This window comes from Castor canadensis, chromosome 3 (assembly GCF_047511655.1).
Source record: "Castor canadensis chromosome 3, mCasCan1.hap1v2, whole genome shotgun sequence".
Lineage (NCBI taxonomy): Eukaryota > Metazoa > Chordata > Mammalia > Rodentia > Castoridae > Castor > Castor canadensis.
In genome coordinates this window covers 165,587,771-165,615,235 of record NC_133388.1, presented here as the reverse complement: position 1 = coordinate 165,615,235, position 27,465 = coordinate 165,587,771, and the positions used below count along the sequence as shown (strand labels likewise).

Sequence of the window (27,465 nt, the reverse complement as noted above, 5' to 3'; positions counted from 1 at the left end):
TCTGACACCATTAGTTTTCTTTCTGTCATAAATATAGACGAGGAGAATTTGACAGGCATCACTATAAAATAGGTTATAGATAAATTCAGGCATCTTTCCTTGCATACAGACCTTACATACCTCAGTTTTGAGGGCTGTTTGAGTAGAATGACCAAGGTTTGATTTTAGGCTTCTAGGTCATGGTTTCACCTTGACAACAGTTCTTTCATTTCCAGAAGTAACATTTCCTAGGATCCCTAATGTGCTTTCATTTTTTTGTAAGTAGTATAGGAAGAAAAAAAAAAAGAATAGAGTGAAAAAAGATAAATCTTAATTCACATGCTGCAGGACTATCTCTGTGTCTCCAGCACAAAATTTCAAATCCAATCCAAGAACTGGATGTGTATTAGAAGTCTGCAGATTTAAACCTCGTCCACCATGATCAAACTGGATTTATGGAGCATCATAACTCTCCAGACACCATCCAGCAGCTTATTAATTTAATAGACTCCTGTCCATTCACTGATGTTCCTGCCCTGACAGTCTCTCAAGATAAGGCGAAAGCCTTTTGACAGGACAGAGAGCATATATATATTTTCCTCTGTTTTCTCATGGATGGGGTTGTCGACAACTTGAAATGTGTGGCTCAGCAAATTTCTTTCTTTCTTTTTTTTTTTTTTTTCCTCTTCTTTTTTTCCCCTTTTTGCTTTGCAGGAAGGATGACAGAGGCAAGCCTCCTGAGAGGGCCAGAGGTCAAGGGGCTTGTGTTTCCCCTAAGTACTTATTTAGCGTTTTGTTTTGCAAAATAACAATGAGTTGATTTAAAGGCATACACACAGGGACATTTTTACCATGAAAAGAAACAGCATTACAGTTTAATGCCCAATATAAATTAAGAGGTGTTGGAAAGAAGAAGACAAACAGTAATAAATGTTCCCATTAAATAGAGTGTGGCAGCACTTTCTTCTGTTTTCTATAATCCCCTTTGCAGAGATGAGGGGGAGTGAAAGGAAAAAAAACAGACAAAACTCAAGCTGCTGCATATTTAGAGACAAAACAGGAGAAACTTTTCAGCATTCTTATTTTTCCTTTATGATATTTTTATGCTCTAATTGTGTTTGTTATTTGCCGCTAGCATGCAGATAAATTCACAAGTCTAGGCCAGGGAATTATCATGGTTAACTATTTCCATCCCACAGTGACCCTTTTGTGAAAGTCATGTCAGTAATCGCTACACTTTGGCTTCCCAACCTTAAATGTGCACACAAATTACCTGGGACCTTGCTAAAATACAGATGTGGATTTAGGAAGGCTGAATGGGGACTGAGGTATTTTGTTTCTAAAGTTGATGCCATGGCGCTGGTTGAAGGACCACATATTGTATAATGAGGAATTCATCAAATTGTTAAGAAAGATAGACAAACTGTATCCTAGGATCAAGCAAGGTAAAACATAACTTGAACATAATGTGAAAAGTTAACAGATTTACTACCTGGCATATAGTAGAAGCATGAATAATATTTCAGTGATTTGAAGACCATGCAACCTCAAATGTCAAGGAATGGCCTTCTTTTTTGAATCATCTTGATCCATTTTTGTCATGACTATGACAATGTTAATATATCTTCAGAAAGTATCTTTGAAGCTTTAGGGTTGAAAGTATAGCTCAGTGGTTGAACAGTTGCCTAACATGTGTACAGCCTTGAGTTCAAAACACAGTACCACTAAAAAATTAAATTAAAATATCATGAATAAAATAAAAAGTTACCTGTCCATTTTGTTAAACTACATCTTCTACTTACTTCACCTTACTGATCAAAGATATTTCTTATCTATATCACTAAGTCAAAATACAAACCTCTAAAGTAAGATTTTCTATAATTAACTATTATTTATTTATCCCAAATGTCCTTCATGGACTACTTGACTTGTTTATTCAGGGTTAAGACCAAGTCATTCTGGTCTTGATGGGTAAGAACAGTTTAATATAAAAAATCTTTATTAAAATATAGCAAAATAGCAAGAACTTTACTTCAGACTTGAATAATAAAACTAATTCTGACATTGAAAGAATTCAAATTATTACTTAAAATTTTATAGAGAAATTATACATAGTTGGGGGAGGAAGCAAACATATAAATTGCTCATTTGATCAAATTCATAACAAAATCTTAATTCCCTTGTTATCAATACTGATAAATATTCTGAAAAGTTAAGTTTTAGTAATAAATCTTTGATACTTCCATTTGTTGAAAGACAGCATAAAGTGTGCTGAACTAGACAGCAGTCATTCTTGAAAATCTTTATTGACAATGGAGAACAGATAGTGATGATAAATAAGAGATTTCCAAAGGAAAAACTGACTTAAGGAAATTTATTCTTATTGAATTCCGATGGTAGAAGGAACTACATAAACAGATAGTAAAAAGATCTTATCTATTCACATTTAAATGTATTTCTGATCCATTCCTTTGGATGGGATAGCCTTGTTTGCAAACTACAATACACTACCTTAGTTGACCCCAGCAGTGACTGACAGTCTTCACAGGGCTGATTGACTTTTCATCAGTGAGGAGCAACAAACATAGTTTCTGCTGAAGAGTAAAGGGGATCCAGGAAGAACTGCCCAGAAAAAGTGAGTGGATGTAATGGCATGGCTACTCTGCAAAGATGCCAAACAAAACCCTATTTTTGATGTCATCTTTTGCATTTATATAGATCTTGTTTTGAATTTTTTCATATGCTCACATGCTGACTACTGTAGCACAAAGCATGTTATATGTATCTGGGACATTCCAGAGAAGTTCTCTTGTTGTACATTCCCTTGAATCTTAAAAATTTCACTAATGCATAGAACACTTTTCTAGTCATGGGAGGAGTAGCATCCTGGATCCTGGATTTTCAAATGATTTCCACACTAGTAGTTTCTGATGCTATATAAAATCATACCAGACTTTATTCTGTTGAATGATGCATCATAAATCTCTTAAATAATAATTCAAACTTCAATGAGTGCATACAATGCTCTAGTTATGTCCATACAGATGTAAAAATAGAGTTGATGTCTTTGAGGTGTTCAAATCTAGTTTGGAACAATGCACAGGCTAGAGAGGAAATTCACCCTAATAGGGATGTTACAGGGAATGACTTCCAAAGGCAGTGATGCACACTAAGTATTGAATGGTACTTGTTAATGATGGTAAAGATGGTGAGAAAGTTTTTAAGTAAAGAAATATGATGTACAAAGATATGGTGGTACATGCCTATAATCCCAGCTACTCAGGAGGTGGAAGCACAGGATTATGCATTTGAGGCCAGCCCATGCAAAGTTAGTGAGACTTTATCTCAAAAATAAAATATAAATAGAAGGGTTGGGAATGTGGCTCAGGTAGTAGGACATTTGCCTACCAAGAATGAGGCTCTGGGTTCAATCCTCAGTACTGCAAAAAAGAAAGAAAACATGACATACAAATACAGATATGAGCAAGCAAGAGACATTTGAGAAATTGTAAGTAATTTGCTATGATTAGAGCCTAAGGTATCTGTGGAGTAAGAATGAGAAATGAGGTCATAAGAAGTAGGATAGTTAAAAAATACAAATGACATAATCTAGGGAAAACATGAATGGAAGAAGACTAGAAAATGACAATATTTAATGGATGGGCAGTGATGGAGAAATTCTGCCAGTAGGTATGGAGGCTGATTAGCTCCAGCCTGATGGAGTGAAAAATGAGTTGAGTATAAGAGACCTTGAGAGAATCACTTCAATGGAGTTGTGGAGACAGATAAGGGACAGTAAAGAAACCACTGGAATTGAAGAAATCAAAGGAACAAGTGTTGAAAACATTGCAGAGGCATCCATGAGAAAAGCAGCAAAAAGGGCTTCTCCTTAAGCATGGAGAATGGATTGCTCAAGTTTATTTCTACTGTCTAAAATGGCAGTGAAGGTGAAAAGAAGGGTGAAGAGATGAGGAACAGTAGACAGTGAAAGTGAGCAAAATATTGGAAACTAGGAAATTGAAGGAGTGATAAATGACAGAGCAGAGTATGGAAAGTGGAAACACAAGCACTTGAAGAGTAACGGGACAATCCGAAGCAAGCAGATTTATTCTACACAATTCTAGAAAAGACCAGTACGCAAAGGCAGCTGGGGAAGGTAGGATAAGCAGTGAGGCTAAAACTTGGAGGACAGGAATTCTGAGGAAGAAGCTATTACCCTACATGCCCAGCGACTCCCTATCAAACGAAGTGACATCTGCCCATCCCATGAGACCTGGAATAGAGAGGCTAGATCTGGAGACCAGGTTCAGCAAGGCAGGATGTTCAAGGGCCACCTGAAGTAGAAGAATAAGTGATCATCTACATTCTCTACAATGAGCTAGAACTTTCCCTATATACTACCCAGCCCATTCTCCCACTAAGGACTCAAAATGCTGGCTTCAAGGATTCACACAACTCAGAAAGGATGCTGGCATTTTCTGGAGAAGCTAACCATGCTAAGATCAAAACATTATATATAGTTGTCTTTGGGAGCCTCAATAACACAGTTAGTTGTCATCTTATGCAAAGACCACAGGATGCCACCAGTTCAGGAATCCAGCCTACTTACACTGCTCTTGCACTCAGCCTTTAGTGCACCACTCTTAAGTATTAAGTAGATATCTATGTATCTTAAGTCATTTGAGGAAAGCTGTAACATGGAATATAGGTACCAGAATGGGAAAAGAAAAATAAGAACCAAAGTAAAAGGCACAAAATTTCCTAAACATCTTCTAATTCCTGTCTTCAGAGAAAGGAAATGGCATCTCTATAAATACAGCAATATGTTGGAAAAAGGAATAGCCAGACAATAAGCAAAACCTTTGTAAATTATAAATATCATATTTAAAATTCAATTATAGAGTTAAGAAATAAAATTTGAAGATACTTCAGAAAATTGAACAAAGTAAAGCAGATAGTTTTGAGAAGAGTATTAAATGCATATCTAATATTACATTTTATATTAAATAAAAAGTTCCAACCTACTAATTTATCCTCTTTTCTCTCATTTATAAATATTTACAGAGTACCTACATGTAGTATGCACTTCTTAAAAAATGAATTCTTGTCGTTAAATAACTTCTATTCTAGGGATGAGAGATTGACATTAAACTTTTAATAAATGAGAAAATGTAAAATATGAAGATAAATGAGGAAGAGGATGTAATGGAATAAATGTTAGTGTTCCCCCAAATTCATTTATTGAAACCCTAATCCTCAGATGGGGCCTTGGCAGGTAATTAGGTTGTGAGATGGAATTCTCATGATGGGGTTAGTAACTTATAAAAAGTGTCATAAGAGATCTCTGTGCATCCTGAAGAGAGGCCAGGAAGGAGAGCAATGTGGGGCTAGAGCACTGTGTGAAGACCCTGAGACAGTGGTATTATTTTTATCATATATTTGCTATATAAATATATATATTTGGAAGAGACAGAAGTCTAAAAATGTTACTTTGAAGGTTAATCAGGAAATACATTCAGATTGCCATGCTATATCCATTGAGAGCTCGCATTTACCTCATGGTCAATTGTAACATAAGTCTATAAGCATTATTTTGTTATTGGTGATGACGTTGTTAACAGTAGTGGTGGTGGTCCTTGTGTTTTCATGTAACCACACTTTTATATAGGGTTCATTTTTGGGTAGGTGCTCTTCTAAGCAGCTCATAAATATTAACTCACTTAATTTCTTCTTGTGAAGGGTAGCCAAGAGAAAGTTGAGTTGACCAGCATGGAATATTACCAGGCCAGTAAAGGCTGGAAAGAGAAATGTAAGGAGCTGCAAGACAGTACAATAATGGACCCATGGAATCCCAGATAGATAACCTGGAACTAATAACAAGAAAATGATGGTGGTGGGGTAATGGCACAGAAGTTCATTTAGTGCTGAAATACTGTTAGGTAATCAGTAGAGGATGATTTACTAATATCTTCTAGAGGGTATAGCTACCAACATCATTTTCTTGATATGGTTTGGTTTTATAAATGGATGGACATATGCTTGGCCCTTGAGACAATTATCTTACCGAAATCTCAATTTGATTGTGTATGCCCAGAACTGTAGCTCTCCACTGCCTCCATGATCAGGTCTTCTGACTGAGCATTCAAGTCGGTCTACAACATGGCCCCATAAATGTCTGATTTGCGCATCAGCAGTCTCATTTGCAAATTCTTTCACCAGTACTCTCATGAATTCACAGGGTGCATCACAGCTTAGAAGTTTCTAGGTTCATAATTCTAACCTCCTTAAATACCATCACCCCAATTCTCAAACTGATATTCAACTTGCAACAACCCAACCAAAATTCTCATCTTGTGTGACTCTCCCCTTGACGTGCTACTGGACTCAGTGCTATAAAATCTTCATGAATAAAGCACTTCGGTGAGTTTCTTAAGACAGGGTGCATTTCACAACTTTGTGTGCCCTGTGACACTGCTATAGCACATGAAGAGCACTTGTATTTTATTTGGAAAAACTGTATTATTAAAAAATGGTTTTGGACATTCATAGGGATATTAAACAAAAGTATTTATACTATCAGGAAATAACCAAAATTCTGTGGGTGAGGGACTTTACAAGTAAGACAAAGATTTCTTAGTGCTTTGGTCTGAATTGTGTAAAAAGATGATTAAGGGCTCGGGTTGTAGCTCACTGGCAGAGCATTTCCCTAACATGCATGAGCCCTGGGTTCAATCTCCTGCGCTAAGCTAATTAACTAAAGTTAAATTAAACAAACAGTAAGAATATAGCTAAGACAGTGATTTTAGTTTGAAAATATTTTTTATATTATGTAAGGAAAAATACTCAAAGAGAAGAAAATTTAATAAAAAACCAAACAAGTACAATAAAAATACAGGGCTGAAGGTATGGTTCAGTGGTAGAGCACTTGCCTAGAAATCATGAGGCCTTGATCCCATCCCTAGCACAGAAGAAAAGAAGAAAGAAAGATTCTTTACAGAAATACTTTTACAATTTCATTCCATTTCATTTCAGTATATTCCCTATAATTTGAAATATATTCATACTAGACACAAACTCAAATATTCTACTTTTTCACTTAAAATTATTATAATTATTATTTCAATGAAATATAGTGTTTAAAAAAAACTATTTGCAATATCTCACTCTGAAAAAAATTACTCCAAGGAGTTGCCTCTCACTTTAGCTGACAAAAATACTTTTGGGGGTTAGTTTCAAGATTAGCATCTCTCTGAATGACAAGCTAACATTCCTGAGTGATAGTGACTCACATCTCAAAAGACCTTGCTCTTCATTTCTCATTTTTATACTTATAAGTCTGATATAGTCTTAGTTTTTATCATTTGCCAACAATTTGAGTTTTTATCCCTAAGAAATAGAAGTTTCATTCATGCATGGATCCAGGGTGGTTTAGGATATTTTTTCCCTAACACATGACAGCACATCTAATCCACTAAGGTAATTAATGATATTATCATGCATAACTATTTACCATTATCTCATTAGGAAAACTCACAGTGATTTCATATGAAAACAAATATATTTTCATATCATATAGCAGACATAATAAGAGAGAGCAAAATAATGGAGAGCATAAAGTATTCAGTATGACCAGACTCAGGCTGAAATAACATCAGTAAATCATTAACACTGTTGTAAAAACAGTGAATACAGAATAAGAAATGGAAATGACAGAAATATTTGCTAAACATGCTATCATTCTGCAATTTGCAAGGGCTAGCTCTATGAACAATAACACAATCACTAGTGGGATCACTGGTCTTGACCTTACGAACCCCTCAGAAATGGCAATCTGAATCAGAACTGTGGTTTTCGACAGCTGCCATTTTTACAATCACTGATTCCTGGAATAGGCATAATAAATTGCTCACTCCTCAAAATATATTTCTCATTCTAATAGAACATAACCAGAAAAAGCCTCAGATGTTCATGAAACATGTTGGGTTTTCAGCATCGCGTTATCCTGTGGTGCTCTGCAATCAATTACTGTTATACCACCATCATTAATAATTTTCTTAATGAAAATGATTCTGTTGATCTCCGTTGTATTTTAATTATCAGAGTTAAGCATAATTACACTGCAGCTCTGAGCTGGCATGTGGACTCCTTTAGGGCGCAATTTTGTTTTAACACACTGATAATGTAATTTTACATTGTGTCAGTTTGTTTGGTTATTATCCAGTTGTACAATTCCACTGTATTCCTGATAACAGATAATAACCTTAGTACCTCCTATATCCTGAAGTCATTTAAAAAGCAATATTGGAATTCTGCAACTAGCTAACTTAATCGCCTTATGATTTTATAATTCCCGCTGCTAAATATTTGGGTTCAGGCACTCACCCTCTTTTAAGAATACTGTAAATTTAGACAAAAGTCACACATTTTTTATGAATTTGCTGAATGGTTAAATACATGCTTAAATGTGAGTGTGATTTTTCCTATTAGATTAGTTTATTATTTATATAATATTAGAGTCTCTAGGTAAACTTAAATGTTGACTTGCAGGCTACTTTGAAAATTGGCTGCCCATGTTAGACAAGGCTCTTGTTTCAAAATTGTAGTAGCATGCAACAGATCCTCTGTTTTAAGGTAGAACAAGGTTCAGACTTTTCAAGAGTCCTTGTAATGAAAGATATTTTTGAAAACTTGATCAATTTAATCACTGTGCAGAAAATTGCTCACCCAAGGTAGATCATATTAGAATTTCTGTCATTATTTCAACAGTGCCTTGTATTGGACCTGGAGCATAGAAGATAATCAATAAAAGGTTATTTAATTAATTACATGGTCAAATAGGTGCAAACAAATAAAATTAGAACTTGAAAGATGGCCATAGAATGATTTTGAGATTAATGTACAGACTTCTACATGATTTTAAATTGCTATGGTATTTGAAGCAGCAGTGGAATTATAAAGTTTTGCTGTCACTGATACCTTTAGTTCTTGAACACTTTTTCTTCAAAGTCAAAGAATGAAAAAAATGTTTTTTGTAAAGATGAGCAGTAACCTGCAACCCTGGATTCCTTGGGAATTGAAATCCACATGCATAGGATTGAATTACACTTCATCTCATGAGCTGTATAGCCATGAATTTACTTCATGTCTTAAAATCTCAGTTTATTCATCTATAAAATGGAAATAGTGCTGCTTTTATCATGAGTTTGTTGTAATGGCAAATAAGAAAAAGCTATAAGTGATTAGAGTGAAACTCAATAAATGACAACCACTATTATCATTTCATCAATATCATTACCACTTTCATCTTTATACTAGTATTTTATATAGGATTTTCATTAAAATCAAAACATCAGGTTGGGGATGTGCTACAGTGCTTGCCTAGCATGGCCTAGGTCCGGGATTTGATCACCAGCAAAAAAAAAGTCAAAATATCACACCCTCAAGAAAGACAACCCAATAGTGTCCTGTGGTCTCAGATTCTAAGACACATTTCTGTAGGTGCATGTTGGTCCAAAGCGACAGAGACGAGCCTATGGAACTCTTCACTATAAATCAAATATCAGATGGTCATTTTCTTGCACACTTGCATAAACAAATATACGTAACACAGAGACCTGACTTCATTTTCTCTTAACTCATTGATTTGTAACCACAAACGCCAGCTGAGCTAAGTATAAGATAATCAGTCACATAACACATGCAATCATTTATCATAACATATGCAGGCATGTGTGTAGGTGCTTCTTCAACAAATATTCTTCAAGGTAGCTTTTGTTCTTCCCTTTTCACAGCTTAGAAAACCAGTACATTGGGGTAAGTGATTTACTGAAGATAAATATGACTCATATATATGTATATGTATATATATTTTTAAACATTGATACTGTGTTTTTCATATGTAAAGAATCTGTGGTACGGGGGAAATAAGGGCTGATTGATACTTTTTCTTTCTTTCTTTTTTTTTTTTGGTGGTACTGGGGTTTGAACTCAGAGCCTTACACATGTTAGGAAAGTGCTCTTATACCTTGAGCTACTCCACCAGCTCATTTTTTCATGTTTTTGATGGACAATGATTACTTAATATAGAGACCTAAAAAAATGGCTATTTTGAAATAACAACTCCAAGAAAAGCTAAATAATTAGTCATCTCTGATTTGAAGTGAACTGAGTGGAACTAAAGACTTAAGTACCTCAAAACATGAAAGTCTAAGTACCCTATTTCTTTTTCATATATGAAAAAGTCTCCATACATTACTAACCCTAGAAAGTAAGGAACATGAGAGACTATAGTAAAGGAAAGAAGTAGACAGACAGTGCTCAGGGGTGGATTTCAGGAATAAGTGGGCAGGCTGGTGATCATTCTCTCCTGTAGCAGGGCTCCCTCTAACTACAGCATGGGGCTTTTTAGTATGCTTCCAATGGAGATAAGTAAATTAGAATTATCTATTTGGAGTCTGTTGAGAATAATGGCAAAAAAAAACAAAAACAAAAATAGAAGACTCAACAAGTCTGTTCCTTCAGTGTCTGGATGACCTAATTATTTTCTGGAATGACAAGGGACAATTGAGGCAGAAAAAAAAGCATATCAGATTAGAATGTCAATGCCAAATTGTCTGCTTTATCTTTCTTTGATAAAACAAGATGATAGCAGCCTGTCAAATAGCTCTTAGTGATAGAATATGATTTTGTAATAATTATTGATGTATACCTAGGAAATTAAAGCTTTATAGTTACATTTAATTTTGTTACTTAGCCAAATTTAAGAATACTTTCAGAAGCAAGGATGTGTCTTGATAATAGTAATAATGCACTATGTGGCCTACCTTTATCCTATAAGAAAATACTATAAAAATCTCACAAGTAAGACATTTTTATAAAATGCTACCCATATGTAATTTACATTTTATTTGTAAATAGTTACTGATATGTTCTCAGATAGCCAGTCACTGTAATAATGATTTTGGCATAGAATTTATAAGTAGCTTAAGATTTTAACTAGAAAACAAATAGACTACAATTGTAGCATAAGGAATTTCAGTTTCATCCTTAGTGAAAGTTCTTGGGACATGAGGAAGCCTGCCGCATCAGAGTAAATGGATATTAGCTCATCAAGCAACCACTGTGGCAAGAACTTCTTGATTCCTTTTGTTTGTTTGTTTTGAAGATTTTTTAATTGCTTTGGTTGGTGGGGGTACATTGTGGCATTTACAAAAGTTCTTACAATGTATCAAATATTGAATTCATCCCCTCCACCATTTTCTTTCATCCTCCCCTCCCCCCCAGTTTTAACAGGCATCATTCTTCAATTACATTCATGTGTACACAGTATTTGCACATATTTATCCTTCTTCACCATTTTCCACCTCCTCCCCCTCCTACCAGTACCAACGCCACCCCCAGTCCAGAGAGAACCTGTTCTACCATAGAATTTTATTCAGCCACAAAGAATGAAATTTTGTTGTTTGCAGGTAAATGAATGGAACTAGAGAACTTCATCTTAAGTAAAGTTAGCCACACTCAGAAAGTCAAAAGCTCATATGTGGAATATAGACCTAATACAAATACAGCAATACTAGGAAAAACAGATCACACTAAGGGGAGATCACATGCAAGAGGGGGAGGGTAAAAGAAGGAAGTTAGGAAAGTGAATATGGTTGACGTGCTCTCTATACAAGAATGAATATAGAATTTTTAAACTTGTTGAAACCACCATAAGAAAGGGACTAAAGTAGAAAGAAGAAAAATTGAGGAGATGAACCAAATCGGGCTATAATACATATATAAATGGAAGTATATATATGTATTATATGTGTAGCTATCTTAAACAAGCAAAAATGTCATTTTTTTCCCTCATTTTTCCCCTGGTTTCATTTAAGGAATGATTTCTCCTCCATCCCATTGGCTCACAATGGGGTTCTTTTTTAGTGTTCAAGGATGACTTTGGTCTGCTAGTGAGAGTCATAGAAATTCTTTCATGGACTGGTATGTTATATGCCTCAGTTGAAACCCAGAAAAGCTCTCTTTTCACTTCAGTTAATATGCTAGTAGAATAAGGCTGGAACTTGCCACCACCAGAGAACCTATCTGAAGATGAGACCTACACAAGAAGAGTCAAAAGATGTGGTCTGGGGACAAAGTTTGAGAACTGTATGAACTAAAGTTCATAATATCCCTGGAATCTGTTATATGAGCAGATGAATACCAGTACCTCTAACACACACACACACCCCTATACACACACACACACACACACAGCTTTTGCACAAGCCAATTTCAACTGAGTATCTATCAATTGAAAAAAAAATAGTCCCAAATAATACCTAACATAGATATTACAAAATGCCTCACAAGTTACAGATGTTCAAATTACTCAATGCCTGTTAAATCTAAATTGTTAAAACCTTTTGTTTTGAGAAGGCTTACTGCACATTCAGCCTTGGGAGAGAGAAGACTTTACAGCTCAAGGGTCCCTGGGTAAGAGTACTTCTTGGGGTCCTTTTCTTCATGGACTAAATGATCACTAGCAGAATGCCAGGATAGCATGATATTCACAGAACTTTGGGATACATTTTGGGTGAGATGTCTCCTCCCTTCAAAGCCATCTGAATACTGAAAATGAGCCTCAGATTTCTAGAGACCATGTAGGAAATGAGAGGCCTGTAGCAGTATTTTCTAATCTTTTACTCAAAGCAACACCAGTTCCAATAGATATTCATTGAAAAGAGAAATAAAAATATAGTCAAACGACTTAGTGTTTATTTAATGAAGTATTAATAACAATACACATTGTGAGTTTTCAAGAGAGGTTGCTATATGAAGAAAGGGTGATAGAACTCATCATAATCTTAGAGTTACATGGAATACTTTTTGAGAAGTGTCACACTTTAATATGTATATTATATATATATATATTATATTATTGTGTAATTTTTAGGCATAAAGCCTGATTGTTTGAGGTGGCTTATTTACCATTTAACAGTAACAAAAGGAAAGGCAGATGCACCCAATACAAAGAATATAGGATTTGGAGTTGTCAAGACCTGGATTAGAATATGGTCCCATTGTTAGCCTCCCATGACCACAGATAATCAAAATGCCTCTCTGTCACATGTGTAAAATGAGGGAAACACAACCTGTCTCAGTTAGCTTTTTTAAAACCTCATGCAGAGAAAACATGGTTTATTACATGCTCCTCAGACCTTAAGTTAAACAGTCATTTACTAGCTAAGTGATCAAAGTAAATTACTTACCTACTCAATTCTCTTATTTATCTTTTGTAAAATGATGTAGTGGTTAATTACCTCATAGGTGGTATTAAATGAGAGTGAATTTACATAATATATGCATAGTGGTAACTGCAATTCTGGTATCTGGACTGCAATACTAACTGTTCTTGTAAGTTGAACAACGTCAAATTACCATCTGCAGGCTAAAAAAAGTGATTGCATATCAGCAATCTATATCATTCATCAATATATTATGTGAAGTGTAGTCTACTGTCTCACAACCATTCATTATTTGTTTATCTAATCAACCAATCAATATTTATTTCATGTTTTATGTGTACAGGTGGCACGCCAAATCAAAGATAGAACATGACTAAGACACACAGTCCTTGCTGTCAGTAAATACACAGTAAGTGGGAAAGGAAGGCAATAACAACTAACTTTTTTACTTGGCTTTTCTTGGATACATAATCTAAAGATCATACAACAAAGCAATGTTCAAAACAATGACAGAAGTGCATATAATTGGGTATGGGGACATTAAGGAGAAAATTCAAGGGATGCTTAATAAGTTGGGACTATCAAAGTTACAAGGTTAGCCCATAGTTGGACTCAATGCGTGCTTTGTGAGTTAATTCATTGATTAATAAACTTTCATAAATTGCCCTGCAATTGTTGACAAAAGGCTTGAGGAATAGCCAATCATAATACAAAGGCATAAATGTGTTCAAGTTAAAGTACTCCAGTAGCTATGGAATTATAATGTTTGTTATCTAAAAATTATCTTCCCCAAAATAATTCCTAATTTAAAAATATAATCTATTTGGATCAACGCAGAGGAATAGATAATGTCATGGTTCCTTCATATTTTGTTACCATAATGACGATAAATTCTTATACAATATAGATTTGTTCTGAACAACTGAACCTATATTGCAATATATCTTATTTTATTTTTTGTGGTCTGAATGTAGAGTTGGTAAGCTGATTCACCGTACTATTTCTTTTTACTTTGGTAGGTCATATTGACATATTCAGGGAAAAATCTCACTTCCCTTTTTGCTACAAAGCTCCCACCAGAATACCACAGATATTTCAGGTTAGAAAATTTCTAGATATGGGACCAGCAATTATGGAAGGAAAAGAAATATAATCAGATTCTGGTGTGTAGATTTTTTTTTTTTTTTTGGTAAGCTTGCAAATTCCCTCTTCCAGAGTTTCAACTTTCAAAGGCTTACAGTAGTTTTGAGGCAATCCTCTTATAAGTGTACAAATTGTAATGATTATAGGAGCAAGTTGTAATTGTTTCTAGCAAGTTTTTAAGAGTCTTTGATGTTATGATTAGTGTTTTATATGTTAATATATTGATATGGGTGCTTATTTGCATGTTCCCTTGTATGCTTTTATGGTTCCTAGGTTCAATGTGCAAATAAATGTTTGATCTCAGTAGGTCTGTTTGCTTAAAAAAAAAAGCTGAAAGAAATTAAACATGAGAAGCATAAGGTTTATAATGTTTACAAAGAAATGAGATTACAGGTTTCATTGTACGAGTACAGAGCTAGGGCTCATAACATGAAGGTGGAGTAAAGCATTCCCAAACTCCAGCACACATGAGGACAGTCCTGTCTCAGGGAGGATCAGTTTCATGATGTATCATCATGGACCTGCAGCTCTTTTGTAGCTGGGGTGTCATAGCTACATAACACAGTCTAGGTTGATGTCACACTGAGCAAATCAAAGGCAATGCCCTGCAAGCTATGGGTTTCCTCTTGCCTGTTTGCCTCCTGCCCTTCACAAGTCACCATGGGGAAGAATTTGGTCTTTGCAAAAGCTTCATTTTCAGCTCTCCTCTTGCCATGCGCGATTTCAAGACACTGTCTGGAATGCAGTGCCTCCTGCAGAAGGCACCTTGACATGAATCGCTAAATTGCAAAAGGAATTTACTTTTTGATAGATAATGCCTAAAGGGGATCTGGAATATTGTCAAACCTGGCCACTCATAAAACTCAGAGCAAGGGGAGGAGACTAGTCAAGTAGCTAGAACACAGGGTTAAGTAAATGTACATTGCACTAAGTAATTAATGGTGTGACGTGTTGTGGTTAGGTTGTACAGAAATGAAAATCAGAAGGCTTTGCGGAAAATACAGGCTACAGACATTATACTTTGCACTCCCCTTTCAACTTATCTGGTGCAGTTTTGCAAAGACAAAGAGAAATGATCTTTCATTTACCTTTGCTGTACACAATGCAGTTGTTTTTGTTATCCTCCACTCCTTGCCAAGTCACATCCAACAGCCACTTGGGACCAGCAGTCAGCACCATTGGGACCTGAGCCTTTGTCTTCTGTAGAAAGAATGATAACAAACAGATGCCATTTGCCTTCATTGATTAAAAACTTGAATAATAACTCTACTAACCATTTTATTTTTACAAACAACTAAATCTCCCAAACCGTAATCCAAGTCCTTATTCCCCCATCTCATGATATCTTTTTAAGACGACAGAAGCTGTAAGGCTTTACTGTTTTCGCTAATCTGAATGGTGAATTATTATCAAGGATTTTTTTTTTCCTAAATGATACTGCATCAGATCTCCAAGATTAAACAGATCTCTTGTGGCTCTGAATTATAAAGGGAATGCAGATGACTTTCATTGCAAAGAGCAGAGTGTTTAGAAGTGAACTTTAGACACATTGTACTTCACTATCAACAGGATCTCACTATTTCCTGAAACAGACAGGAAAGAATTTAAAGAATCAGGATCCATTTCAAAGCTCTATGCTGAGCAACATTTATATTAGAGGACGAACTTAGTCTGAATGAATAATGAAACCCGTCCGGCCCTCTTTGCGAACTGTGGATATGGAGTCTGACTGTAACTGAAATAATAATAAAACCATACATTGTCTCCAGAAAGACTATAAAAGAGGACTCATGAATAAATTCAAATGCAGAGCAACTAAAGCATGACATCCCTTGCTTCGAGAAGCATAGACGCAGGGAGACAAGTGCTATCATTCCAGTGAAATATGTTCAGTCACATCTTAAATATAATGGTCAAAAGATTTGGCATTTTGGACTTCTTGTACTCAAATTCTTTGCCTTTAAAAAATTTACAAGGCAGGAAGTAAACTGGGGAGGAAAATAAGTGTAAGCTTTAGCAAGACGGTGTTTCCCGATGAGTCACAGTGAACTGGCATTCAGACTTTTATCATTTGCCAGTCCAAGGTTTCCCTATCAAATATCATGAAACCATAACACAGAGTACAATACCAGGGTCTCAAGGTACTTTCTGAACTGAACTTTCACCTAGATATGTTTCTGCTGGAGGAATCTCAGCCCATTCTGGGACTTTTCCCCGTGTTATGTGCTATCACCAATTTCCCAAATTAGCATTAATAAGTATTCACCGGGAGGAATTGTGTGTACTCCAGAAACTTCAGATCTCTCAGGATTCTGAAAAAACATTTAACCACATCAGGACAACAATGATGGTGCAGGATACACTGAATCATTGTTAACTGCAAAGCCATATTAAAAATGACACATAAAATAAACGCTGATCCATTTCTTGAAGCAGTAGTCATATTGTAAGAGGTAACAACTATCATAAAATACAAGATTAAATGGAAAAAAAAATCACCCATAAAGTATACATTTAAAAAGAAGTCTGAAAAAATGACTTCACATGTTAAAACAGAAGAGGTAATAAACCAGATGAAATTCAATAAATTTTGGTGCACTAATATTCATATTTTGACCATTTTAGTCTTAACGTTTCAAGTGTTTATCGTAATAGTCAGCAGTTTTTTAATAGAAAAAGAGTTATCTGAAAAGTACTGTAAGAAAGGAAAGATTTTATACTACATTTATATATTTTAGTAATCTAAGCAAAGATGTTATCAGGTTATTCTGTTTTATTGGCCTGATCAACCATTATTACTTATTTTCATTTTCAGTGGAGAATTAGAGAAAAAAACCACATTTGTTCAGTCTGAAAAGGGAGTGGCCCAGATCAAATCAAATATTAGGCCTACCATTTGATGCATATTTCACTATTTTTTCTATTGGACAAACATGGAAATCCTCATGTCTAAGTCTATAGATCTCCAGTGAAAAACAGAACAAGTCACAGACAGCCATTGAGAAACCCTTGTGTGAGGTACTTAGTGGTCTTATTTGTACCATTCACTCTTTTCTAATTTAAACAATAGATTTTTAAACAGGCAGCTGGCCCTATTTCTACTGATTATCTTATTTTATAAGAAATAATCATTAAAATTTTTTTCTCCTTTTATTTTATCATCTTTACATTTATTTACATGTGTATACATTGTGCCAAAAAATGTATGGTAGAAAACATATCAAATTTATGCTGTACCATTATGAGATGTACATCAATATCAGTTAAAATCTTTCATGAGTTAAAAAAAAGAAAAAATTATTTATGCTCTTTACTCCATAGTTCTTAAAGCCACATGAATTTTTACAGAATAATTCAGTTTTTATAATTTTTTATAGGTAATATGAAAAACAGAGATTGATCACTTAAATTCTTTAGGGACGCTTTTAGTGTAAAGTAAATCAATTGATTTGTCAATACCCCATTGAATTCACAAGTAAACAAATTCAATCTTATACTGGATGCTAGGAATATGAGTAAGTCTTTTTTGATGTCACATACAGATAAACTTTTTAAGTTTTAATAACATGAGAAAAGGATCATGGTAGGAAGAGTTAAAGAATGTGTAAATTGTCTGGGGCCAATGAAGGGCAAGGAAGAAATTCTATCCTGTGGAGTCTCAAGAGATATCACAGAGAGGCGACTTCCGGCAAGATATTAAAAGATAAACGGGAAGAATTTGCAGTTGCTGGGAATAATGTGGACAAATTCTGAAGCAATATTTAAGAAAGTAGTATATGTACACAACAGTGAATAATTCTGGAACTCTGGGTTTATGTTCTTATAAAATCTTCAGAAATTTTCCTGGTATGCCGAAAGCACTAGAAAAGTGTTGGCAATCATCATCATATCATTGTTGATTTTATTATTTTTAAAAACGACATAATAGCATACTTGTCTGGAAGGAAGGATTAAAACAGATCAAAGGACTTTTACATATTAGGCAAAACCTTTTGTGACTAATTCTATGGGCAGAAAGAAACTAACAAAATTTTTAAAATCTGGAACAGTAAGGGCACTTGAATTTATTCTATTTGTGCAGGCATTTTGTTAGATACTTACCTTACCTACATAGTCCTCATATATATTTTCAGGCAAAGAAATCAAATCTGAAAGATTAAGTAGTTTCCTTTAGGTTAAATAGCTGGTAGAAGAGAACAACATCTATGTTAAGCTTTGTTTCTAAACACTACCACTCTTAAGGAGACCAACCATCCTGGGTTTTCTGGAATTGAAGAGTTTCCCAGGAGGCTATATATTCGTTACTAAAATCAGGAAGTTCTGGGCAAACCAGGAAACAATATTAGTGCTTTACATCTACTGAGTACTTGCTATCTGTCGACTAGTAAGTACTTTACCTGAAGAATGGTTTCTAATTTGTACTCCTCCAGGAGTTAAGTAATTACATTTTCTCTACAAATCATTAAGGCTTATGAGGAGTTGATTTTGAGACTCAAATCAAAGTAGTTTATTAAAATCTTTTCTTAATGATAGATTAAGCATTATGCCTTTTAAAACTAGCAAATATTTATTATGGCTGGACATAGGTAGAATTTGATTTATTAAGAAATTGAATTGAAGGGCAAACAATTTCTTCTATTCCAAATCAATGAAGTAGAAGCAAAAATGTAGCAAAGTCTTACTGAAAGTTATACTCATGCTGTAAAGTAAATAAGTAGATAAAAAATCTCCAGGGACCAGTTATTACAGTTTTGAGGAAGCTAGTCAATTTCTTTCTGAAGAAGTCAACTTTTGTAGAGATTGACTGCCTTCAAAGAAGATTACCAAGTGTGAGAAGGAAGGAGTTAGCCAGGATTATATGAAATCTACACTCCAGAAAAATCCATGAGTTTGAAAATAGAAATAATATCCACATTGATCATTAAGTTCATTTTCTCATGTCTCTATAAAGATTCATAAAAATTCTAAAATGTTAAAATCTAGAAGCAAACTTAAAGTTCATGGAGTTTAATTCCCTGATTTCAAACACAAGGCATGTTTATTTATCACCCCATAAAGGGTACAATTTTTATAACATGATGAGAAAAGAGAACAGATACGAAAGGTGTGGTAAACAGGACAATGGTCCTCCGAAGATAGCCATGCCCTAATTCTCTGCAGTCTATGAGTATATTACCTTGCTTGGCAAAAGTGATTTTAAAGATGATTTTAAGGTGTAGGATCATGAGATGGTAAAATTATCCTATCACATTAGTCTCTAACATGGGAAGGAGAAACAAAGGAATAAATCAAAGAGATTTGACATGTGAAGGATGCACATCAAATCTTTACTAAATAGCTTTGTGAATGAATGAACTAAAATGTCAAAAACATTTATTGAACCCCACTATTTTTCAGGCTTTGGTAATGTTTTTAGGGATTATCACAGAAGTCAAGACAAAAATTCAGGGCTGTCATAGTGATTAGTGTAATTGATCAATTATTTCTGTCTCTTCACTTTTACAGAGTGCTTTTAAAGTTAGCTATGACTATGTGACTTTACTTGACCAATGAAATAATATGAGGTGACCACGATAGTAGCAAGAGAAAGAAAAAGAACATTTTAATGTAAAAAGCTGTTGTTGCAAGCGACCTTAGAAAACCCTAGTTTATGATCATATACAGAGTTTTTCTTTTTTGTTTCCATTATGAAATAATCTATGGAGATACAGTTTTCAGGCTAAAGTTTGTACTTTATCTTATCTGTTTCAATAATAAATCAATTCAAGGTACATAACAGGAGTCTTCAATTTCAGTTAAACAGGATTTTAAAAAAAGAAATATTGTGCAGATTTTGAGGCTCCACATTGTAAGTTAAAAAAAAAATCTGCACTCCTAGACACAGTTTGAACCCAGAGTTTCACGTTTAGACAGCCCACAACTAGACAAACTTGACAAGGACAAAATGGGTCAAAAAGTGTCACTTCTTAGGAATAATTAGAATCATCTAATGTGGATAAAAGAGGTCAGACTAGCATCCAATTCTCACTAACCTTTGGAGTTACTGGACCGACAAAGGAGGTAGCCTTCAATAAATGTTTATGGTCAAGCCAAAAGGTTAATGGAGATAAAAGTAGACAGCCCAAAGGTAAAGAATAAGGGAGAATTCTAACCCAAGAAACTAGTGACGTAATGTGTCTTAGGGATTCCAAGTTTTGCTGGAAAAACTTGTTGGCAATGTCTAAAATAAAAGCTCGGAAGAGCTAGAAGTCGTAAGAAAACCTTGCCTATAAGAAGACCTTGCCACTAACAATCCTTTGAAAGAAATGAAAGTGTTATTTGATAGAAAAACTTGCTTCCCTTTACTTTAGTTTAGGAAATATAACAAAATGCCATTAGAACCTCTTATGTCTTTACCATGAGATTATATAAATATATGGTGACAAGAAGGATCTCAGTGTATTGTTTCCATAATTGGGTGGTAGGTGAAAGGTTCCAAAGCTTGTTTAGCAAAATTTACCATTTTAATAATTCATACCTATTTCTAGTCTCTCTTTTACAAGATATATTTAGTAACAAGCAAATAAAAATTTCAGAATTAAGGAAGTTAAGAAGGTGAATATGGTTGATGTACTCTCTATTCAAGAGGGAATACAGAATTTTTAAACCTATTGAAACCACCATAAGAAGGGAACTAAAGTAGAAAGAAGAAAAATAGAGGAGATGAATCAATTCGGGTTATAATACATATATACATGGAAATGTCACAAGAAAACTTCCTGTGTAGCTATTTTAAACAAATGAAAATGTCATTTTTTTTTCTTTTACAAAATTGGAGAACAGGAGGGCAGAACAGGTCCTTTTGGGGAGTTAGTACTAGAGGGAGTGAGTAGGAGGTGGGGAAAGGGTGTGTGGGAAGGTGAATAGAGTGCAAATAATGTGTACAGATGTGTGTAAATGGAAAAATGATACCTGTTAAAACTGTTCCAGGAATGTGAGGAGGGGAAATTAAGGAGAATGATGGAGGGGGTGAATTTAACTATGATATATTTGTTATATTGTAAGAACTTTTGTAAATGCCACATGTACACTTTTCCAGCACAACCTTAAAACAAAGATAAAAACATTTTTTTTCTTTCAAAAATTAAGGTACCATTTTGAACTACCTAAAGAATGTCAATCTAAGTGGTTCTGTAGGATTGACATGATTCATGGGATATAAAAACAGGTTCTCAGAGATAATACTCAAATATCCTCCAAGACTGATTAATGCCAAGTGTTCAGACATAATTAGAAATGTCCTGTGTTCACATTAGAAGAATAGAATGGGCACTGAACTACATTAGGATGTACCTGAGTGAGATTTGCGGACTTCCTTTTGTTTTGTGTTTTTAAAACCAAAGTATGTCTCTGTGTGTGTGTGTGTGTGTGTGTGTGTGTGTGTGTGTGTGTGTGTTACCACTTTAAATAAGTAACTAAGGAAACTTCTAAATAAAATTATTTGATCTACATTTTTTCTTTGGGAACTAACAAAACTCAACTTCATGAAACATTATCAAAGTTGCATTTCTTGAAAAACATTTTCAAATTTAAGCTCAAAGCAATTAAGCATGCTCTTAATTTAGAAGATACATGAAAAACACATGAGAAGGACACTAGTGATGTGGTGTAGCAAAAGCCTACTACACTATGTCATTAGGCACAGAATAGATTTATGAATGGAAATCTCAGGAAGGTTTCATTATAATCATCTTTTTCTTGAGTTCAGCTCTATAAAATATCCTTTAAGGATAGCAAAAGACTGAAATTCCAGAGAACTTCTGCTAACAAATGTCTTCAAGTTGACTGTGGTATGTGGGATTTCAAGCATGATAAGAGACTTTAAAAACAAAATGAGTGTGAAATAAAATGATAGAATTCTTGGCTACTATATCTATACTCCTTATGTCAAACAGTTTTATCTCTGTGAACCAAAAATTTAAATAATCATTATCTCTAAGGTATATTTGCTTTTAGTTCTCAAAATTGTTGGAACACATTATTTTAACATGTCACTACTTAAATATAGAAATTTCAGTATAAGAAATAATGATGTTGTTAACGAACACAAATAATTCTATAGTTGCTGGTTATTTAAAACAATCTCTTTGCCTTCAAATAAAAATAATCATTTCATGGTATTTAGGAAAATAATGTTATGATGTAAGATTACTCACTAAAGATGCAGATATTTCATTTTTCAAATGAGAAAAATTTCTAAATGAATAATAAACAACTACTTTATCCAGATATTTATTAAACTTTCATTTTCAAAAAAGAATAGGCTCATTTCTTTCTTTTCTGCCAACTTCACTCCCACAGTCTCATCTGTTCCCCTCATACATTTGGCTCCGAGGAGGAATGACTGCCTCCAAGCTGGCAGCCATTGACTTCAACCTTTTATTTTGTACGGCTCTGAGAGTCACAGAGTGTTTAAGGAGTGTTGTTTTGCTTCTGGCAGAATTTCTGGCCTTGCACTTCGTGCAATGTGCAAGAGTGTCAGTGCTGAAACCCTGAGAAAGGAGAAAAGTAAACTGCTCTTGAGTAGCCCTCCTTATATAAGGCTGCCAAAGAAGTCTGTGGCAGGGGTCAGGGATGTGTGACCTGGGGCCAGTCACTTAGCTTCTGACAGTCTCGTCTTCCTTCTCTGTAAGATGACCTCATACATCCTTATGGCTTATGTACGCTATCATTGTAAGACTCTACTATAGAATTTCCATCCAAACTAAACTCAGACTCTGAGTGCACAGAGGAAAATATGTGAAAATTCAACATACTGGGCTTGTACTTCAGGAAATGTTACTGTTTATATTGGTGAAGCAGCAAATAAAGTCACCTAGCTGACTGTATTAGGATATGTTAACTCTCCCAGAGAAAATGATGGGGTTAAAGTAAAAATATCAGTTTGATGTAGTTTGAATATGGAGTAGATTTATATTCACGTTAAGCAACTCATGACTTATTTTAAAACAAACATCACTTGAGAAGTGTCCATTCTTCAGGAATTAATTTACCACAATATGTAATTTACCACAAAATGTAACTTTGGGTTAGTCTCCTTACTATGATCATTTTATCCAATCTTAACTTCTACTTTAAAAAGAGACAGAGAAATTTTGATCAATAGTATAGCAAATTTTAAACCAAGTATTTTTTCTTTTAATTTCAGGTTATTTTTATGATGTATAGCATTATGTCCATTTGTTATTATAAGTTATTAAGAACTCACTTGTATTTTGAATTTAAAATATATCTGATATCAAATCAGAAATTAATGAAAAAGTCTACAGCAAATGAGAACAGGAATGAGAAGGATATCGCCCTCCAAAAGGAAAAAGAGTGTGGAATGATTACACTATATGCTAGGTACTGTGATAAGTAGAGTAGTTTTGGGGAAGACAGATTTTCTGTGAATTAAAGTTATTGAAAGTAGATACAAAAAATTAAAATCTTGACAAACTTGTTGGCAGAAGTGTAAAAATGTTAGAACAGCTGAGCAAAACTCAGCTGAGTATCTAATCAGTGAGATATTTTAGTAACAAAATATTATGAACACTTGAATTATCTGAACTGAGATTCTGACAATGAGGGTATTTCTCAACTACTTTTAGCTAATCAACTCATGTAGAAGGACTATCCTAGTTTTGCATTTTGAAGACTAAAAGCCAAATGTCCACCTTGGTGAGGATTGGTTTTCCCTCTGGAGGAAGACAGTCTTTCCCTCTCAGTGTCCCCAACTCAGATGACCTTGTTCAGCTTTTCTGTTGGTCTGGGGCAACTAAAGGAGCATGCAATAAAGTCAGAATCAAATGAGCTCAAACTTTATTAACACTGCCTCTGGAAAAACTTCTCAGATCTGATATTTTATTGTTACTAATTTTCTATGGGATGTTTTATCTGAGAGGCAATGTCTCTGGTCACTGTAAGCCTCAACTTGTATATAAAAATGTTTAATTTCTTAATAAGGTATGCTTTGGAGATTATTTTCCAAACAGAATAATTATAAAAGAAAATTAAATTGTAGTAGTTGCTTCTTGAATGCTCAATCTTATTAAATTCTTTAAAAAGAGTGGAAATAGAAATAAAAGCACCAATGTGTATGCCATAAATAGTATTTAAATAACATTAATATGACAACCTAAAATCATCTATTAAAATTTATGGTTGGGTAGAAATTCAAGTAGATTAAGTTCTGCCTTAATTTGCATTTGAATCATATTAAAGTTTGGAAGAAGTTGGTTTGTATTTTCAAGGTGTGAGTTTTGCCAGATTAATAATACAGCACTATGTATAAAACCATTCCACTTATAACTAACCAACTGCAATTACTTTTAGATCTCTCTATACTGTTTCTGCTTTAAGACTGTTACTTGGGCTATTCTGCTTTTTGAATAATCATTTTATATACTTTTAAAATTAATTCTATTCATTATTCATGAAGTAACATTTATTGGATATGTGTTAAATACAAAACTAAAGGAACACAGAGAAAACAAACATGACTTCCATGTCCTCTTGATGCTCACAATGCCTGGATAATAACAATACCCAAATGACATGCACATAGGTTATTTAAATAAACATTAATTACCAAACTTTTTATATTTCCAGAGTATGATTGATACATTTGGAAATGACAGTGCATATCTGAAGATTCACAACCAGTATAGCAACAGATGAGAAGTGCTTAATAAACTATTGTTACGGTTAGAATGAATCTTCATGCCAACATAGGATTACACTTTAATTTCAAGGTTAAAAACACTGAGTCTTCTTTAATACTGATCTGAAAGGCTGTAAAATATGGCTTACATTTTTAGAAGTATGTCTGAAGTTTAATCTTTTTGTTTTATTTTATTGGCATACTGGGGATAGAACCCAGGGCCTTGCATCTCTATCACTTGAACTATGCCCCCATTCCTAAAATCTAATCACAATGATCTTTCATATGTATATTTTGGGCTAAGACATGCACTTCCACATCTATTCAACATGAGTTTGCATATTTAATTATTCTAAGTGCTAAATAAAATATAACATAAAACAAATATTCTGAAAAAGTATTTAAAATTATGATACTTTGTGAGATGTAGCCAAGATAAATGTGTATTTTTAAGTATATGCTCATTATCTCACTTTATATAGTTTACAAATTAATAGTCAAAAGACAGTTGAAAAACTTGTACGTTTGAAGCAAGCTGATGATTTTGCACCACAGTCCCATCATTTAGTAACTGTATGACAATCTGCAAGTTACTTAACTACATTGCATCTCAATTTCTTAATTTCTAAAGTAAAAGTATTTTTATCGTAGGGTTATTTTAATGATTAACTGAGTTGATATATGTGATACGTGTAAGTGGTATTAGGAATGCTATTCCCTGTAACCATTTGAGCTATTTTCTAATTACCCCTAAAGAACTGTGCTTTCATAGACATGCAGAATTCCTGGTCAAACAATTGGCTGGTTGAAAAAGTCACATATTTTTCTAATAGATGATTTATAACATCTTACTAAGCAGCAACTATGTGTTAAAATCTATGATGATTTTTTAAAATTGATTTCCATAGCAAATCTATGAAAAAGATATTGCTATGCTTATTTTGTATAACAACTTAGACTCTAAAAAGCTAAAGAACTTAGCCAAATTCATACTGCTACAAATTGCATTAACCATGAACTGGTTTCCATTTTTCTCTTAGTAATCTATAAGAAACTGAATTCTTTCCATGATGTTAGAGCAATGAGAATCTTCTTAGGAATTGTGTTAAAAATCAATTCTTCATGTCCATGAAAACTAGCTTAAATGATCTTCCATGAGTCAGTGGTTAGCAGTTTCTGTTTTACATTATGCATGATTCTTAGCTGCACTTTGTGTAAGCTAATTGCACGGTGCCTCGTTAATAATCTTCAGGGTTCCTCGAGCTGTGAAATTTATAGCTTTAGTGGTGAATTATTTCTCACATTTGCAGTTTTAAGGTCTTGTAAGTCTAGTTGAGATACTAAATATCAATATTAGACATCAAGTAAGGGGAATAGTTTGAACATATTCTGGTTAGTGATACAAAAATACTGAAAACCAAGTACTACTTTTCAATATTATATTTTTATGACTGCAGGCACTTTCATTCTTGTAGATGATTGTATCTTGTCCCGGATAAATGTTTCCAATCACAAGCAGAATTCATGATGTGACTCAAGATGTCTTTAGGCTCAGATTCACTTAATTCTGCACTGTTTGCACAAGAACAACTGAGGAATGGGATTCCTGGTACTTCACTGGCAAGCAGACACAGTGTGGCCTCATCACTGTACATCTTGGTGAGGCCTTCCCCTGCAAACTGGGCAGAAGGCAGTCTAGCCAGACCTTATGGGTGCAGGCCAGTTCCACTCTTCAGAACCTCTGAATGTTCCTGCCTAAGGGACATAAATTGCTTTGTGAAGTCTTAGCTTGCTGGCAAGTACTCTTCATTTCTCTGGGTTTAATTAGTATGCTTCTTAGATTCGATTAGTGTTGCTCACAGGTAAACTGAACCAAAACCCAGACAGCAGTTTCACCTGCCAGCAGAAATTAAAAATGAGGTCTCACTTAAAAGCAGTGGGAAAAAGTAGTACAGATGTTGGGAAAAAAAGTGCAGAGATAGTTCATTTGAGTCAATGGGTCTGAAACCAAGGAGCACCTGTAATTCAAATATTATTTATGGCATATTCACAGGACTGTGCTTCTAGAAATGTGAAGAAAATGATGAGAAGAAAAAGCAGAAAAACTCAGTTCACACTCTTATGGACTTCATGGAGACAGAGTTAACATTGTGGCTAAAAGGTCAGGCTCCGGAACCAGGATGCATGAGTTTAATTCCTACTTTTGCTAGTGGTTATAGTGTGTATGTGGCAAGTACCTCCACTTCTTTGTGTATTGCTTCCCTCATTATTATCATAATAGTCCATGGGACTGTTTTGTAAATTACTTGGACTCATACATTTATAATTATTATGTGTATTAACTTGAGGAAATGGGGCAGTTTCAGAAATAATTAAAATTCTGTCAAAAGTCCTGTGTTTAATTGCTATTACTGGCATCCACAGAATAATCAATGA

General features: G+C 34.3%; 1 protein-coding gene across 10 annotated transcripts in view; it reads right to left on the bottom strand.

Annotated features, from left to right (window-relative positions):
• Zfpm2 (zinc finger protein, FOG family member 2) overlaps window positions 1-27,465 on the bottom strand; it is a 423,670-nt gene that overhangs the window by 130,361 nt on the left and 265,844 nt on the right. For 9 of the 10 annotated variants that reach the window (XM_074069028.1, XM_074069029.1, XM_074069030.1 and 6 more), the window contains one exon: window positions 15,437-15,548. In XM_074069028.1, the coding sequence (XP_073925129.1) occupies window positions 15,437-15,548 (112 nt within the window). Of the gene's footprint in view, window positions 1-15,436; window positions 15,549-16,614; window positions 16,661-27,465 lie in introns of all 10 variants that reach the window. The other variant, XM_074069037.1, reaches the window with a different exon arrangement.